At 42.0% G+C, this 17,238-nt stretch overlaps 1 protein-coding gene across 1 annotated transcript in view; it reads left to right on the forward strand.

Moving 5' to 3' along the window:
* MRPS18A (mitochondrial ribosomal protein S18A) overlaps positions 1–16,474 on the forward strand; it is an 18,914-nt gene extending 2,440 nt beyond the window's left edge. The window contains exons 2-5 of the mRNA XM_031552182.1: positions 906–1,010; positions 7,435–7,558; positions 8,329–8,395; positions 16,001–16,474. Of these exons, the coding sequence (XP_031408042.1) occupies positions 906–1,010; positions 7,435–7,558; positions 8,329–8,395; positions 16,001–16,145 (441 nt within the window). The 3' untranslated portion in view covers positions 16,146–16,474. The remainder of the gene's footprint in view (positions 1–905; positions 1,011–7,434; positions 7,559–8,328; positions 8,396–16,000) is intronic.
* Positions 16,475–17,238: the final 764 nt, after the last annotated feature.

Genomic DNA, 17,238 nt, shown 5'->3' on the forward strand with positions numbered 1-17,238 from the left:
AAAAAAAAAAAAGACAAGTGCACTTTTATATAGACATCATATTCCTAACATCTACATTTAGAAGACAAATTTCTCAAGTTCCTCCTACGCACACCTTCTACATTTCTTTGAATGTTACTTTTAAGAAATTTAAGAAAATTTGTGTGTTAGATGTCACCACAGACAGAGGAAAAGGTTGTAAAATAGTTTCCCAAAGGAATTGTTCAGGGAATTAAACTAGAAAAAAATATTAGTGTAATTTTAAAAATAATTTTAAAAAGAAAGAAAAAAGCACACAACAGACATCTCCCAACAGTCCTGTCTGATTTTTCCTCATAATTTTCCCTGTTGGTGGTTTATACTCCAGCAAGCCTATGCCTGTTTTGGCCCACAGCATGCATCTGCTACTCTCTGATACTCTCATATTCCCAGCAAAAATATTTAAGGCTTTTGGCTAAAAGATTGCTACAATTGCAAGGCATAGTGGTTCAAAGGAATACCACAATAAATGGAATTCAAGCAAGAATGAGAACTTCACATTGAGTACTAGTTTAGATTTGAATAAAATATATGTAAGAATTTACCAAGTGGTTTTCTGTACCCCTTTTCTTTTATCCCTATTGTCTTTACATTCCCAAAGTGCTTGATTTGTGTGTGTGTGTGTATATGTATATATATGTATATATATGTGTATATATGTGTATATATGTGTATATATGTGTATATATGTATATATATGTATATATATGTATATATATATATACGAGTGAGTTGTGTAATGCAAATCCTGTCTCCCTTACATCTGTGCAATACTGGTCAGCACGTGGTAGACTTGATGAAAGATAGTCCTCAAGTCACAGAGGAAGTTAGGTGTTGGTGCTATGGAATCTTTGCTCATTCGTTGCATTCTTTGAATTGTTTCTTAGATTGAAGGGAAAATTATAGAGGATGCTGAAACACCAACGCCTCCTAACCCCTCTGGCCAGTGTCCTATCTGTCGCTGGAACCTGAAGCATAAGTACGATTATGTGGTAAGTCTAATGAAATAGTATTCCCCACAGGCGGATAAATATTGCTCTCAGATGTAGTGTATTGCACAACTTGCCCCCTTTCTCCTTTTGCTGGGTGTAGTAAAAATAGGCAATTCCATCTCTGCTTCCCTTGATTGTAACAAGAATAACTTCCTGCATAGTAATTGCTTGCCTTGGCTGATCGTGTTCATTGGAAGAAAAAAAAAGGGGGGGGGATTTTCTCATATCAAGTAGGAGGTTTGGAATCATGCATGTGCCCATTACTATTGATCAGAGCATGTATTTCTAATCTGCTTAGCTCTCCTTCAGCATTGCACTTCTAGGTGAATGGAACTGGAATGCAATATTAAGCTATCAGATTCAAGCCTGTTGTAACTCTAGAGAGGCCAAAAAACTTGATTAAATCAATTGTGTATTTTGAGCACCATGGTTTCATTTTGGATCACTGTCCACTAAGGCAGTAACTTAAAGAACTTAAGAACTCTCAAAGTTCTTCATGGATATGAGGTAGAGTACGCGTGCTTATTTCCTTTACTTTCCCCTTAGCAACAGAAAAAAACGGATTTTGATTGATGTCTTTTGCAGGAAATGATAATGAGAGCATTAATAACACTAAACGTGGAAGATGGAGCGGAAACTCTGTAATTCTTTAAAGCAAAAGCACCACAGAATAGAGAGTGTGAGGTAGAAGACACTAAATGTAGCCTCACCAGAGGTCATTCAAACATGGAGGTCATAAAAGGACTAAGTGTTCCCACCACCCTAAAATACCAGTGCTGGAATCAGAAAAGAAAACCAGACAAGAACATCCTGTTACTAAGATTAGGTAACAGAGAAGTCAGAACAAGTTAATGCCAGGAGGATTAAGGTGAAAGAGATACAAATACATCTGGAGGAAAATAAAAACTTTTGAGAAAGTAAGACCATTAATGTGAGAGAAACTGAAAGCCCTGTTAGCTGCACAATGATTGAGCTGCTCACGTGCAGTCCTAGTGCATGCAGAGATGAAAAACTGTTTGGATATCTGGGTACTAATGACAGTCTTGCAAATGACTACTGCAAGGCAGCTAGGGAAAAAAAAAAAAACTAACCAGATACATACTTAAGCAATTGAAATAACTTAAGCATTGAATTAGGTACAGAGCAGTAGGCCTGGCTTGCGGGTAGCCCCAAGGTGGGGCAGTGTGCTTAGTGTTTTACATTCTGATTTCTGAGCAATTTGGATAAACTAAAATATGCTGAATTTGCAGGTGAGAATAAGTAAGGAGAAATGGTAGGTACCATTAGCGTATGGAAAGTACTGGAAAAACAGATCTAATTTGTGTTATGTTGCCATGTTTGAATGCAGGGATTTCTTGCAAGACCATGCACTTTTCCATGGTTGCTGAACTTAGCTGTGTTTGAAGTAAACCAGTCACACTGGAAAGTGGTTTTCAAAGGGTAATTTAGTGTTACATGCAAGTAAATATAAGGAGTCAGCAGTATTGTTAGCCAGCTGGCTCTACAGATTTCTAGCAAGTATTCCATGAGTCTCACATTAGGAGCTCCAGAGAAACTATGAACTGATGCTCGGGATTGAAATGAGCTCTTGCAGAGGGTTAAATCTTGGAAATTAGTATGAAGACATTTTCTACTGCTGTCGGTGGCAGTAGACTCAGTTGCACAAAGAGATAACAGCCACTGAGATCCAAAGATCCAAATTGGTTTTAAATAGTGTAGTGTAGAGACTGTGTTCCAGGATTAGAAGTAGGCTGTTAGTCAGATGTTACCTGGAAATGTTACCTGGGTTTTTGCTGTGAATGAAGATTATGCATTTCTTCCATACTGAAGTTCAGTTTGGTTCTTAGATCCTGGTTTCTGCTGGTCAGCATAGAGGGAAGAGAAAACCAAATGTGAGGAGAGATCCTGCCACCAGAGTATTTAGAATCATTGAGACTGTTCCCAAAAATCGAGAAATCCTAGATATGTGTCCATCCTGACTGTTGCATAGTTTCTGAATGTTTATGTTTCTGAGTATATATATCCAGTACTCCTGCTGCAGAGCAGAGGAGAATCTGGACAAAAAGCTGAAGATAGTAGCATGAACTAGCATATCCAAGTTGTAGCATGTTCCTGCCTCAGTATTTAGAGCTATTCCTCCATGGGGCTGATGTAAACTAGGAAAGTTTCAGTTCTGGAGTAGATCACCTCTTCTGCTTGAATAAGTGTGTTATATGTTTGAATGCCAGTTGAGAGTGCATGGGCTTTTAAATGTTAGGGTGAATAAAACCTCCCTTTTCTGCACAAAAGCTCTCTGCTATTTTTCTGTGCTACAGCAGTGATGACTAGCAGAATCTTGAAGTGCTCAAACAATAAAGGGCAGACACATTACTGTGTGGGTAATTAAATGGTGGCACAATTTACTCGCTGGTGGTTGAATTATCCTAAAAGACAGTAAATCGAGAACAGCTATTTTTGTTAAAGACACAGGCTAGTTTATAAAGCATAAACTATAACCTGTGTTTGGTAAGAGATTAGAATGGATGGATCACAGTGGTTCTTTTGAGATTGATAAGCTGAGATCAGTCAGTTGCACAGAAGGGAAAGTGTGAGCTTTTTTGCTTGGGACGCTTGTAATTGGAATGAATAAGGCACTATGAAAAGGGAAGTGTTGAATTAGCCCCTGAGGGAGCTGAGTAATATGACCTCATAGGACTTTTCTTTTGTGATGGGCAACTAGCACAGTCTAAAGTAGTGGCATAATGAGTTACTTTAGCTGTCGGAGAACTGGGGGACCAATGTCTCCTAAGTTATTAATCAACCAAACAGGCATTGTGAGCACTCTCGGGTCATGATTCCAACTTGCCTCAGCTGTGGTGTGGAGAGCTGCAGTTGTCATTGCCAGTTCAGTCCTTAGTCTCTGCTGAGGCTCAGGATAAAGGGGCCCAAGGCACAAATTCCCACAGTGGATATGTTTATCCACTAAAAACTGAGAGTTGATTTTATTTTTTATTTTTGTAGCCATTGGAGATTTTAAAAAATAAAATTATTTTGATCATTGTCAGGCAACTGGGTTGAAATCAGCAGTTTTCTTACAACATATTTAGAGTATGGTGTACAGCTCCCAGGAGTAAGAGTGAAAGGAAGAAGTATATTCTTGTGTAACTGGAAATAATGACTTGGCTGGTACAACCCAGTAGTATTTTGGCTACGCAGACAAATCTTACTGTGGTAAGTGAAAGTTTTAATGAATTGCATATAACTCGTCAAGGACGTTGCTTTTCAGATTGTCTGCAGATAGTACAATGCAGAGATGCCTCTGCATTTCAGTTGCTAAACAAAACACTATATAGCACATTATTGTGAATGGATAGCAAGTTTACCCAGATCTTTTAGAGGTGAAGGCTAAGCTGCTTGGGTTTTTTTTTTTTTGTTTCTTTTTTTTTTTTCAGCTTTTTCTCCTTATCCACTTCAACCATCATTAGTCTGAGTTAGGCAGTAAATATGTCATCTTGCTTTAGCAGCATTTAGGGGAAACTGAACTGCAAAATTTGCCTGTTAGCCCTAGATTAATTCAATTCAAGTTGTTTTCATCAAATGTTGCAGATTACAGGGGTGGGAATCTGGGTCCAGCCTCATGGGAGCTGTCCAGTGATTAAAGCAAAGCTGTGGTTACAGGCTTGGCTGTCCATTAGCACAGAATGTGAATTTCACGGAACATGACGGCACCATGAGAACTTGCCAGACATATTTTTTTCTTTGACTCTTCAACGTACTTGCACACTTCCCTCCACAGCTGCCCCATAAAGTTGGCTGTACCTGTCTGCTTTCTCCCAGCGGTAAGATGCATCTGTGTGATTACAATGGGAGACCAGGCACCTGGTCTGTTAACTGTGGGAATCTTCAGAAACGGACAAACCTTCTGTCGAGTATGCAGCATTTTAAGCCAAATGGCATGAGTGTGATTTGAAGCTGTGGCAGTTAGAACGTAGGCGATTTCTCTTGAGAAATGACTGCCACACAGAGCTGGTCAGCTGGTGACACTGTTGCTCAGAGATAATAACAAAGAATGGATTTTCCTGATACTTTTTTTCCAGTGGGAGAAAAAGCACTATCTCCCTTTACTTTTCGCCTCCCCCCTTTGCATGGAAATATTCGATAACAGCCCTGTGACTCCATGAGGCGTGGTGGTAATATGAGAAAGCACTTGGACCACACACACCCTTCACTAGAGCCTGTGGCCTCCTTAGGCTTTCACTGTAGCAAAGACTGGAACAGCCTTAAACTTGCCATCATCTCCCTTTTCCCTCTTTCCCACAGAGTAATGCAGGCTAGTAGAAAAGCCTAGGAAGTTTTTCATTTCCTAGGCACTTTGAGCTGAACAGCCCTTTCTTACTTAGGGATGTGGTACGTTTGTGCTAATTGGCACATTGAGGTGTTGGTGATTTGGAGAACTGGCTAGCTTAAGAAGATGGAAAAAGGGGAATGGAGTCTTGTTTAGGGTTTCCTGGATCCAGTCCAGTGCGTTTCAGGAGTGGCTGAAAGTCAGTGCCCTTGGACTGCTTGGCTGGCCCCTGCCCAACTTCCACCAACGCAGCTGGCACCAACTGATCTCCTGGTTACTGTTCTCATTGGCAAGGCAGTGTACTAGCTGGACCGAAGACACTTCTCTTCCCTTTTATCCACAGATGGCCTCTTGAGAGCTTCCTGCTTGTTGCTCAGCTATGTTATTCTTGTTCTTATGATACAACATCACCGTGGATGGTGATGTGGGAATTTTGTATTTATAAAATGAAGGAGATGGATCTGAAAATCAGCCTGATCGTGTTAGTTGGTAGAAAGAGAGCTAGGGAAGAGGGAAATTGTTTGTCGTGATCATGATAGTGAAGATGGGATTGGGGAAGAATAAACATCTGGATTTTTGATTGCAGCATTTGTATAACAGCATCTCATATTGCAGAATTGGTTATTACTAAAAAGTTGTACTGAATTCTAGCAGCCCACTTCAGAGTTTAACTGGTCTCATGCAATAGGAATGGATTTATAAATCCAATATAGCTCTAGTTTCTGAATGCCCATTTTTATTCCACCTGTGATTGTATGTCTTTGCAATGGCAGTAAATGAAGCTAGGAATGTTTCAGGGAGCTTTTTGTAAAATAGAATAGATGTGGAGTGGAAGAAGGTCTTCCTCAAACAGGCAGAGGAGTATCAAGTGCTGATATACCCGGTTTGAATTCCCAGCATGTTGAAGTGTCTGTTGTCACGTCCCTTCCAGCCTGTGAGCCACTTCTGCGTGGTCCAGCTACCTCAACTATGAACATGTTTACAGTAACGGAGAAGTAAACTCTCAGTTAGCAACAAGTCTGTGAACAGATGGAGAAAAACAAGGACAGAGGCCCCAGAAGCACTTTGGGCCAACTTATGCAGACATCAGCACGTCAAGGGGACCTGCCTCTGTTGGTCTGAGGGTGCACTAGCAGTGGTGGTGCGTGTGGAAGTCAAGAGCTGGACTGGTTTACTGTGTGCAGTTAATGGGACACTCATGCAACAGCTGTTGCTGCTGTGCTTAGGAATTTGTAATCTCAGACCTGTGATAATATCTGATTCTAGAGATTCCTTTAATTTTGTTTTTATTAAAAGTGCTTTACATTTCTAGAGTCTTAATTAAGAAGGTCAACAGCAGTTTAATCTAAATGATCCTTGAATCTCAGCCAAACCCTCAATATGTTTTGAATGCTCCTTCTATGCAGTGTGGCTCTAACATCTCTGACTAATGCATGCATACACAGGCAAAGAACTGAAAGCAGTGATTTATTCTATTAGGTCTTTCCTATCAGCACATGTTCTTTTCTTACAACAAGCTTCTTGGTGCAAGATTTTGAACTGTTTCCCTGTTCTCCACCCCTCCAGAGAGACATGAGAAAAGTTCTACCATGGGAAACTGGACAAAAGTTTGAGGAATAGATACCAGAGAACAATCCTGTTCTGAGGGGAACAAGGAAAGGGCCAGAGGTGATCTAACGTATCTGTGACCTTTAGAATAGCAGCTGTAATGGTGTTTCAAGTTGTGTAAACACTGTCCATCTGTAGGTCTTGTGTAACTGTGCCTCAGTACCTAGGATACATTATCTTAGCCAGAATCTTGGAGCAAGTGACAGTGAAGCAGTAGGGATGGCAGCTGACATCATGTGTTTACAGTAGTGAAGTCAAGGGAAGACTCAGACCGTGTTAGTGACCTCACTGAGTTAAGCTGGCGGGCAAAGCGATGGCTAGCAAAACCCACTTGTTGACAAGCTTCATCTGAGATGTGTGGGAAGTATGCTTTGTTTTGGTTTGCTTTGTATTGAGTTCTGTACACAACGTGAGGATTAGCACAACACCTAAGAATCACGGCAATTAAAGGAGCTATAATACACTGGTTTTGCCCTTTTCTTGCTTCTGCAGGATGTCTTGCTGTTGAGCCAATTTATCCGTTCTGATGGAGGGATGCTGCCACGAAGGATCACAGGCCTCTGTTTGGAGGAGCACAAGAAGATTGCCGCCTGCGTGCAGATGGCACACCGTGCAGGTACCTCACCTCCTCCTTCAGACAACATCCTTAGTGCAGGGTATGGAGCCCCATGAAAGGGCTCTCTCACCCAGTTAGTATGCTGCTGAGATTTCAGTGTCTAGTCAGCAAACCCATCATGCACCAAGTACTGGGGCAGGATGACTGACCAGAAAGAAACTACTTACTCTGCTTTCTTTGTGTCTTGGTTCCTGCCTTAGCAGAAGACATTTACTCCTCTAGATGAGTCTACCAGTGCTGAAGGATGTGGGAAATATCTCAGTCTATAGTAACTAATGATTAAATGCCAGTTTCTGAAGTGACATGTTTTAGCATGTTTTAAGCTTGATCTTCTACCCATAAATGTACCTGTCTCCTATCTGCCTTGGGAAGATCTTTATTTTTAACTGGGAGCAGATCCCAGGTTAACACAGTCTGAGTATTATCCAAGTTAAATGGACTGAAGATTTTTATAGTCAAATTTTCATCCTGAAAGTGGAATCTGATTGGACTTCAGTGCTTTATGTCCTCTCAAAAAGCCTCTTTGGTGAGCCCAAGTCTTTGGCATGTGTTTCCTCTCATTGTGTACACCAGAACCTCCTAACTAATCTATGGCTAGAGTGCAGGTTCAGCAATGGCAAAAGAAAGAATAAATACTTTTTCTGCTCTAGTTGTGTTTCAGCAGTAGGGATCTGAGTTGCCTGGCATACGAGGTATAAGTAACTTGTAGATGCTATAGATGCAACAAAGGCACTGTAAAGTATTCTCACGCCTTTCTTTTTCTATCTCAGGTTTGCTGCCAAACCACAGGCCTCTACTTCCTGAAGGGCATGTTCCCAGGAAACCCAAGTTGAACAGGTGAATAGTCTTGTCTTTCCATGTCTCTCTTTTTCAGGAATAGGTTAGAAGAGGAAAAGCAGTTCCTTATAACTGGCTAGAACATGCCTTACGCAACAGGTCTTATAAAGAATACGTATCTACTACCATGAAGTACTTTCATTAGACTTTTAAGGACAAACTGCGTCTTGTTCAATCAGTCTATCCCCACAGGATGAATGCCAGACATTAGTCTGCCCTCCCTTCTTCAGCTGCACTTGCCTCCTGTTCATTAATATTCAGTAGAGCAGACACGAAAGGCTGCCACAGAAATGGAGTCACAGCATCACAGAGCAGTTGAGGTTGGACAGGTACTGTGGAGACTGTTTAGTCCTCACATTTTGCTCAAGCAGGGTCACTTACTGCTGATTAACCAAGAATGTCTAGCCAAATTTTAAATATCTCAAGGATAGACCATTCACAGTTTCTCTGGGCAGCTTGTTCCAGAGTTCTACCACTCACAGTTAAGAAGGTACTTTCTTAAATATGGATGACGTTTCTTTCAATTTGTGCACATTGCCTCTTGTCTTTTTGCTGGGCATCACAGAGACAAGCCTGGCTGCCTTCTTTATACCTTCCTTTCAGGTATTTATAAGCACTGATAAGACTCTCTCTGAGCCTTCTTGTGTCCAGAAGGCTCTCGGCTTCTGTCTCAGCCTTTCAGTGTCCGGCCCCCAACTGCACTTGGGACAAAAGGGTGCTCAGGATGGGTACCAGCAATGTGTTGGGGTGAGCAGCTAGCAAGGGCCTGACAGAAGCTTGTTTTACTGTGCTCCATCTCCATTTGCCCTTTCTGACTGCAAGCTGTGATTCGTCCTTAGCCTGCCCTTCCTGTGTAACAGGCTGTCTTTCCCCTCCCAGGACTGAATGGCCCCTGGCCTTTGGGGGCGAACCGAAAGGCTGCTGTCGCCTTCCGCGCTTTGCTCGGCGTTAGGAGGTGCTAATCCCCTGTTTATGGCCTCACACTCTGTTTCCATGGGGATGTCAGAGCGGTTTATGAACCCTGCATTAGCAAGCCATGGGGTTACCAGAGGCCATGGGGCTGTTGCTGGGAGAGCTTAGGCTTCAGGGTTTGGGGCAGTCAGAGACTCCTTCCTGCATTTCAGGTCTGATGCTCTGCAGTGGAGATTTGAGGCAGGCCCTTGGAAATGTCCCTGAGATGCTGGCAGGCTGTGCACTGAGTATTGGGGAGAATCAAATTGGAGGATTCTACATTTGGTGCAGCCTTGTTTTCATCAGATACTTTGAGTCTTTGTCCCTGTATCTTAAAAGTCTTTGGGATTCTTTAGTTGCTGCATCTATCCATCAGCTGAGGGGTTGAGCACATAATCTAGTTAGCATTCACATAGCAACTCTGCGTAGCAGGTCGAGGCAGGAAATGATAAATCCTGTATCTTGCACCAGGACTCTGGGTCTAATGCCTTGAATTTTTTAGAATTTTAGCGAGAACAAAAGATACTTCAGGATCTGTTCTACATGGAAGCAGGTGCCTCCACCTCTAAAATTAAGAGATTTTAATTAGTGATTAATTTACACACCTTCACTGTTGTATTGCTAGTCCCACCTTACACCACATGATTTTTTCTTTCCAGCAAGGGAATGTAACAAGCAGATTGCAGATGGTTGAGGAAAAGAACAAAGCTATTGTTGAGGAGATGAACAGCAGTGATATAGGCAGTCTTTGGGGTCTGAATGGAGACAATGCAAGGGATCAAGAAATTTGATTGGAAGCTTTGGTAGTGGTGGAGCTGGAACTAAATAAGTCCTGGAGCCAGGACAGAGTGTAGGGGTACTTCAGGAGTGCATCTGTGGTCCTTTACAACTACTCAGTCTATTGAAAGGGGAAAATCTGTTATCTCCTTGGAAATCTTATCCAGTGTGCCTCTCTGAGAGTTTTAACTATGCCTGTCCCTTCTTGGACTTTCCACATTGTTCTGTAGAACCCTAGCTGGCACTGGTTGAAGCAGGAGATGTTAATTACTTCCTTCCTCCTGCCCTACAGAGGCAGGGTGGCCCTGCAGGATTGGAAGGGTACCTGTGCATGCTGTAGATTTTTAACCAGTATGTACTTGAGGCATGAAGACAGAGTTATTCTTGTAAGTTTTCTTTGTAAATGACTTGTCCAAGCTTACATTCCCTTTGCCTATATAACCATTCTTAAAGTCTTTGTGAGGCCACAGTAAGTGGGGACGGACTCAACATGTGGTGATTCCAAATGCAAGTGAGCCAGCAGGGGCAGAATTGGGCTGGGACGTGTGTGAAGCAAGCTGCCGCGTTCAGTGCTATGAGAACCTGATCAGGTCATCCTGTAATCCTGTCTGCCATAATACCAGGACTGCCCACCTAACTGAGCCTGTCTCTTCGCTGCATTTGAGGCCTGTTGGGTTTTCAAGCACAGGTAGCCTATCATAGTAGGTGCTGTATTTATTAGGTGATGTATTTTCCAAATCTTTGAGATTGAGCTTTTCTTGAGATCCCCATATTGACTGCTGTAGTTGTCTTTATCTCTGTTTAAATGAGAAGTAACTGCTTTATTTTGCACTGCTACTGTAGCCCTGGGAATGCCAATGGGGAGAAAATGAGTGATCATGTAATATGCAGTTGTATCAGACTGCATCTTGGGCTACTTGTTAAAGCTTTTCCAAGACTAGAATACAGCTAATGTACATCCCTTAGCACTAGTTTGACCAGCCCATGTACTCTCCAGCTCAGCCTGTAGTAATGGCTTCTTCGTTCCACCATCAGTGGGTTTGCTCTGTGTGCAGTGTTGAAATAGACTCTTCTGCTCTCTATCTCCTCTAGAAAACCCTGACCACCCTTTTAACAAGGATCAGGAATGCTGCCCTGCAGTTGATCTATTGATCCTTCTCTGGAAGGTGCTTTTCTGTGCACCAGCTTACAAGCAGAATCACTGTTATATTTTCTGAAGTGGTTTTATTGTCTCTATTGTACATACTTCAGACATTCTCTCTTACATGCCCCAGAATTGTCTGCATATTGGTAAGAATTTACCTGTTTTGTACTGGGTCATTTGTCAGGCAGTTGACCCCATTTCTTAACCTGTTTCTGGGATGCAAGAGTAAGGCCAGAATGCTTTTGGAAGCAGTGATCTGCTGATCCCAGCTTGTTCTTGGTCGTGCAGCTCTAGCACAGAGTGTAGGTGGTCACATCCATCATCCAGGATGTAATGTAACATAGAGAAGAAGATGGGGAACTGCAAAAGAAGGTATAACATGAAAGTGGAATGCCAGTTTGAGCCACGCTCTGACCATCATAGTGGTGGGTGATGTGTGGAACAGCTTGGGGTCAGAATTTAACTGGGGGGCACTTCACAGCTCCCTGTTCTACTCCCTGCATTTGGAACACTGTCCAGGTAAGACCCACTGTGGCATTCTTCATTTCTTGGATTTAGTTCATTCTTTTCAGATTCTGCCTAATTTGTTTTTGATGATGAAAGCTCATGAATATTATTGCTTGACTGCTTTATTTGCTGTGGGCTCTTCTTTAGAAATACGGCCATCAGAGTTTCTTATTCTTGAGTCCATTTATGCTCCAGCCTGGCATGTAAAGTGCTGCAGCAACAAAATATTGTCACTAGCCCATGAGGTTGAGGACATTCTCAGGGATTACACTGACACTGTGTGGAGTGACAGGCTGTTTGCAGATTCCAGGGTCGTATGTGCAGGCCACCACACACCAAAACCATTTGGGGAAGCTGTCGAGTACAGCTGCAGGCTGCACTTCTGCACTTGCTTTCCAGGAGTGGAAACCTGAACAACTCAGCAGTTTTGTTTACAGCATGAAGTTTGCTGCATGGATATTGTGAATTAACTATCCAGAACAGACACCAAGTTCAGGCCATCATCTAGATGCTTTCTTAACATGAATATACCACTCTTTTTTTCTGGTAGGCCCCTATTGTTGGTTAAAGTACAATACTGAGAAGTTGTTCCCTTTTCCAAAGGACTGAAGGATGTCACATGTTCCCTGAGTCATCCGTACTCTTGTCAGCAAGACGTGCTGTACATGTGGAGTATGTGATTTTAAGTTCTCAGTTACTATTACATTTTCAACTTCCTACTGGAAGAACAGAAATTGGCACAGCTAATATCCAGGTCAGTCCTTCCTCCGCATGAACTGGAGAATTTGCTATCTGTCAGGGAAGAGGCAGGTTCCATATGAACTCCTCGTGAATTATAAAGTTCTCAGACACCTCTCATCCCTCAGAGCAGAATCTGATTTCACTGCTATCAGTGTTTCATTCCAGCAGCTTGTGGTTTCTCTCATCTGTATGGAAACTGTATGCATAGCTTGTGAATTCAAAAGAGTAAAGAGCTGGAGTGGCTGCAGGTGAGCAAAACCAAGAAGTGTCAAGGGAAGGGATGTGGCAGGGAGGAGGCAGTCTTGCCAGCACTTTGATAGAATGTTTCCTGCACAGTCTGTAGCCCATTGCCTTCTGCTCTTAATCCAAACAAGAGACAGACTGAAAAAGTTCAATGAGGGTTCAGAAGTTCAGCCTTGAACCGCACCAGCATACTTGGGCTGCACACAGAGCTGCAGTAGCCCCACATGTAGATAATTTTTCTTACCCAGCACATAGAATTTCTGTGCTTATTTCAAGGTCTTAAGCAGCAGCCTCTAGGTGGGAAGGGTTTGGGGCCCTCCTGCTCATGCAATAAAATTCATGGAAACTGATTTCTACGTGCCACAGATATTTTAGGTGACTGCAGTGACTGTGGCTGACTAATTACAGCTTTTTCCATGCATTTTATGTCTTGCCATTTCCAATCATAGGAATGTGACCAAGATTTCCATCTTGCTTTGTCCAAACTAGTCACTTGTATATCTAGAGTCTAGAGATTCTGGTTGTTCTTTGGGATCCCACCACACTCAAGGTGGCAAGCAGAGTCCTGGGGTTGGTTGCTGCTCTCTGAGATTGCATTTCTTTCCTCCTTTGTCCAGAATGAGAGCTCTGCATACTGAGATAATGGGTTAGGAGACTGGACACCAGCTGCATCTGGCATCCACACAGAGACTGTGTCCTGACAACCCTCAGCTGATTGAGAAAATTTAGACCGTCTGGCAGTATATGTCTGTAGATTATTGTAAAAGCTCCCCCAGACAAACCAGGTGGCTCGCTACAATGAAAGTTGGGTGACTTGGCTAGAAAAGGGTGCATGATTTCTTGAAACACTAGATTACATGGACAGTAGAGTTCACAGGAAAGTCCTATGTGCTGGGCTTTGAAGCTCTCATATAGGAGTTTTGTGGATTCTTTTTACTCTTGGGGACAAAAAAGAAATCTATTCTGTGAAACAGTAGGAACTGGGGTTAGTAAAAGAGGAAAAGAAACTTTGTAGACTGAGTGCTGTCAGGCATCAGGCTTTTGCTATTGCTGAATCAAGGTTTAAAAAAATAAAAATTAAAAAAAAAAAAGCAGCAAACAAAATAGGACAAGTTTGAGTTTGGGACAAAGCAAGTATTAAAAGTGCTAAAAGCAAATGTGCTCCAGGAAGGGAAAGCGTCCAAATGTCTGTTTCAGCTAACAATGAAAAGCCCCAGCCTGCAGTCCCCAAAGGAAGCTAAAAGCCTGGAGCAGAGGGCTGGATTAGACCTGCTCAAAGGAGAAATAACAAAAGCTTTAAAATCAGGCCATTACTAAATCCTCCTTCCTATGCAGAATTGGGGTGTGCACTTCCAGCCCCCACACAGAAACAGAGGGATTTCTTAAAAAGCCACTGTCTGTCTAAACCTGTACACAGCATTGATGTGTATCTTGCATTCACACATTTGCTTCTCTCTCAGTGAGAACATTTATTATCACGGGACCACTTTCCTGTAAACGTGCAGACACGTGACCAGAACTGCGCTTGGCATATTGTTGCATTAAAACAATTTCAGATTTTTTTTTTCTTCCTTTTTTGTAACTGCAGTCTTGAGATACTAAAACTTGTGCTACAGACTTCCCTTCACGGGGAACTGTGAGAAGGTGCAGCCCCATGTGCCTGTCAAATAACTCTATGCCTTCTTCCAAAAAAAGCTTGGCTCTTTCCCAAGTAGGGACCTGTGTTTGGTCTCTCTGAACTCCCCTTATGTTTGGAATGAGAGATAGGAGTCTCTCTGACTTCCTGTCCTCATATTGTTACGTAAGGGATTCCGCTAATGCAGCAACATAACATTAAAATGCAAAAGAGGCTAATATAATGCATTTATATGAGAAAAACGGACTGAACTTTGTTCCACACTATCTTTTGAATCCCTCCTGCCATCCTAACTATCATAAACTCCTGAAAGTAAAAGCTTTCAAGTTTGAAAGTGGCTTCATGTCAGTGGCAGGAACCTCTAAATGTGATCCATTTTTTCAATCTGTATTGTTCAGGATCGCTGGGGAAGAAAAGTATAAGGAAAATGTGTTGCTGTTACATAGTCTATAGCTGTCTGGCATAGCAAGCTTTCTTTGTAGTTCCTGGGAATCGGTCACATGCCTTCAAATAAATGCATTACGTGGTCTCTGTCCAAAGTTCTTAATATCTCAAATTTGCATGATGCAAATGAAAGGTAACAAAGCTGTTTGGGGAGAGGATGACTGACTGAGGTTACATTAAGACCATGGGATTACTCAACATAGGCATGCAAACATCGCTGGACGAAGTTTATCAGACTGTTCCAAATTCTAATTTGTTGAAGCATTGTTTGTGCAGATTATGCTGGGGTTTTACTTTGGATCTTTATTGTCTGAAAAGACTCTTCTTTCTCTAAGGACCTCTGTTCCCTCTCTACTGGTAGCAAAAGATTTAAAGCCTAACAAAACTCCAGGCCACCCAGCCGCAGGGTAAGATTTCCAGTAACCGATTCTGAATCTGAAATCCCCTGCCAGTTTGCAAAGCCAAGTCTAAAACTTCAAATGGTAAAAAAGCAGAGGATATTTGCCAGACGTTACTCCGGACAGAGATTTGCAGTTGCAAAAAATTCAATTATAGTACCTCTTCCATTGCAGGTTCTGACTTCCTGCAGCAGCGAACTGGAATAGTATTCTAAAGAGAATGCTAAAGCAAATTCGAGCATATGAAGATGCAAGACTGGGCCAGAATCCCATCCTGTGGAAAAGAAATACCCATTGATCCACTGAAAGCAAACTAGTTCTTTTTTAGAGACTATTTTACACTGAACTTGGCCTTTGTAATCAGTTTACTTTGTTGAGGCAAGCTCTTGAAATGACATCTTCCCTCAGAGAATGGATGGACTCACTCTTGAACTTAGTTGCAATGAAGGGATTTGGCACTCTGAGTTAGCTACAGGTGGACAACTTGCCAGCAGCCTGGAGATTACACCTGATTTGTTTCACATGACTGGAAGTCAGGCAGGTGCCAGTGGCTACAGTACAGCAGAGGTGCAGCAGTTCCAAAACAAACAGACCTGTTCAGTGGTTCCCTTTTGAACTGAGAGACTTCTGCTCATCATTACTGCTTTCATAAAGAGGCAGGTGGAGAGGCAAAGGCAAGCAAATGAGTGTCAGCTTCTGCTTTGACTAAAGCTCTTTTTCCATGATCGTTCTCAACTTGAAATACGTTTGTATTCTTTTGACAGGTATCTGACTCGCTGGTCCGTCAGATCTGCAAAGCCCATCTGGAAGAGGGGCCCTAAGTGGTGCAAAGTTCCTATGCCAGTTGGAAACCTTCTTCTGAAAGATAATGTCAAATTTGTATACAAGCCACTTTATTACAACCACTAGATTCCTGAACTGGCACAGTCAATGAGCGCAACTGTTTTACACTGTTCTGCTTTTTTGTTTGTGAGTTTGCTGGCATTTCCAAATTCAAAAACTCTCATTAGTGCTCTGTGTTGTCTCTGGTGAATAAGCTGCGATGTTCCTCAAGGAAAACACAGGAATCAGCAAAGCAGAATTCAACGTTCAGAATGATTTTGGAGAAAGCAGGAGGCAAAGATTTTACCTCAAAGCCAGGAAGGCTTCTGTGTTACTGTAGTCTACTGCTGGGTTTGGAAAGGTGGTTTCCTTCTTTTCCCAGAAATAAATGGTAATTCCCCTTTAATGTGTTTCAATTTGGATTTGCCTCATTTGGGCTGTTGAGTCTCTGACACTGATGGAAGAGAAAATCTCCTGCAGCACCGTGTTTCCTCACCAGTAACAAATTATGTTAAAGACTACCAAAGTGAAATATGTTTATAATCTGTACTATCCATAATTTGCAGCAGAAAACACATGGCAGTGGCAGGCAGGTATGTGTATTTCTTACACATCCACTTCAGTATTCCTAGCTTGTGCATCCTTCCTGAATCAAGCAAATACAGAATGTTGATATTCTTGACAACTGGACTTGCTTTTTCTCCCTGCAAATGTATTTTCTACATTTTCCATGTCAGTGATGAGTGTCCTTCTCAGGATAGTTTTGGGCTGACAGATGTGCATAATTTTCCACCCCGTAAGTAAAAGGTTTCTCTCCTTGTATAAAATCTGTATGCAACTTCCACTGATCATTTCACTTAAGAAGTGCTAATTAAGGGCCTCATATGAAAGGCTTATTAAATTATTAGGGTCATTATTGGTTCCATTTCTTTGATACTTATCTGAAAGCTACAAATCAACACAGCCTTTTATATGTACTGCTTGCATCAGAATCATCAGTTAATACTTACTGATATGGACAGGAACAAAGGATTGGGATAAACCCATGTTACCTGGGAAATCAAATTAGTTTATAATGGGTTTGTTTGTTTGTTTGTTTTTTGCTTCTGTGAAATGGAAGCCCTGAATTAAGCCCCTTGAGCTGGCTAAGATGTTTTGACTTTGGGAAAGAACTGACATT

The sequence above is a fragment of the Meleagris gallopavo genome, chromosome 2, assembly GCF_000146605.3.
Source record: "Meleagris gallopavo isolate NT-WF06-2002-E0010 breed Aviagen turkey brand Nicholas breeding stock chromosome 2, Turkey_5.1, whole genome shotgun sequence".
NCBI classification, from domain to species: domain Eukaryota; kingdom Metazoa; phylum Chordata; class Aves; order Galliformes; family Phasianidae; genus Meleagris; species Meleagris gallopavo.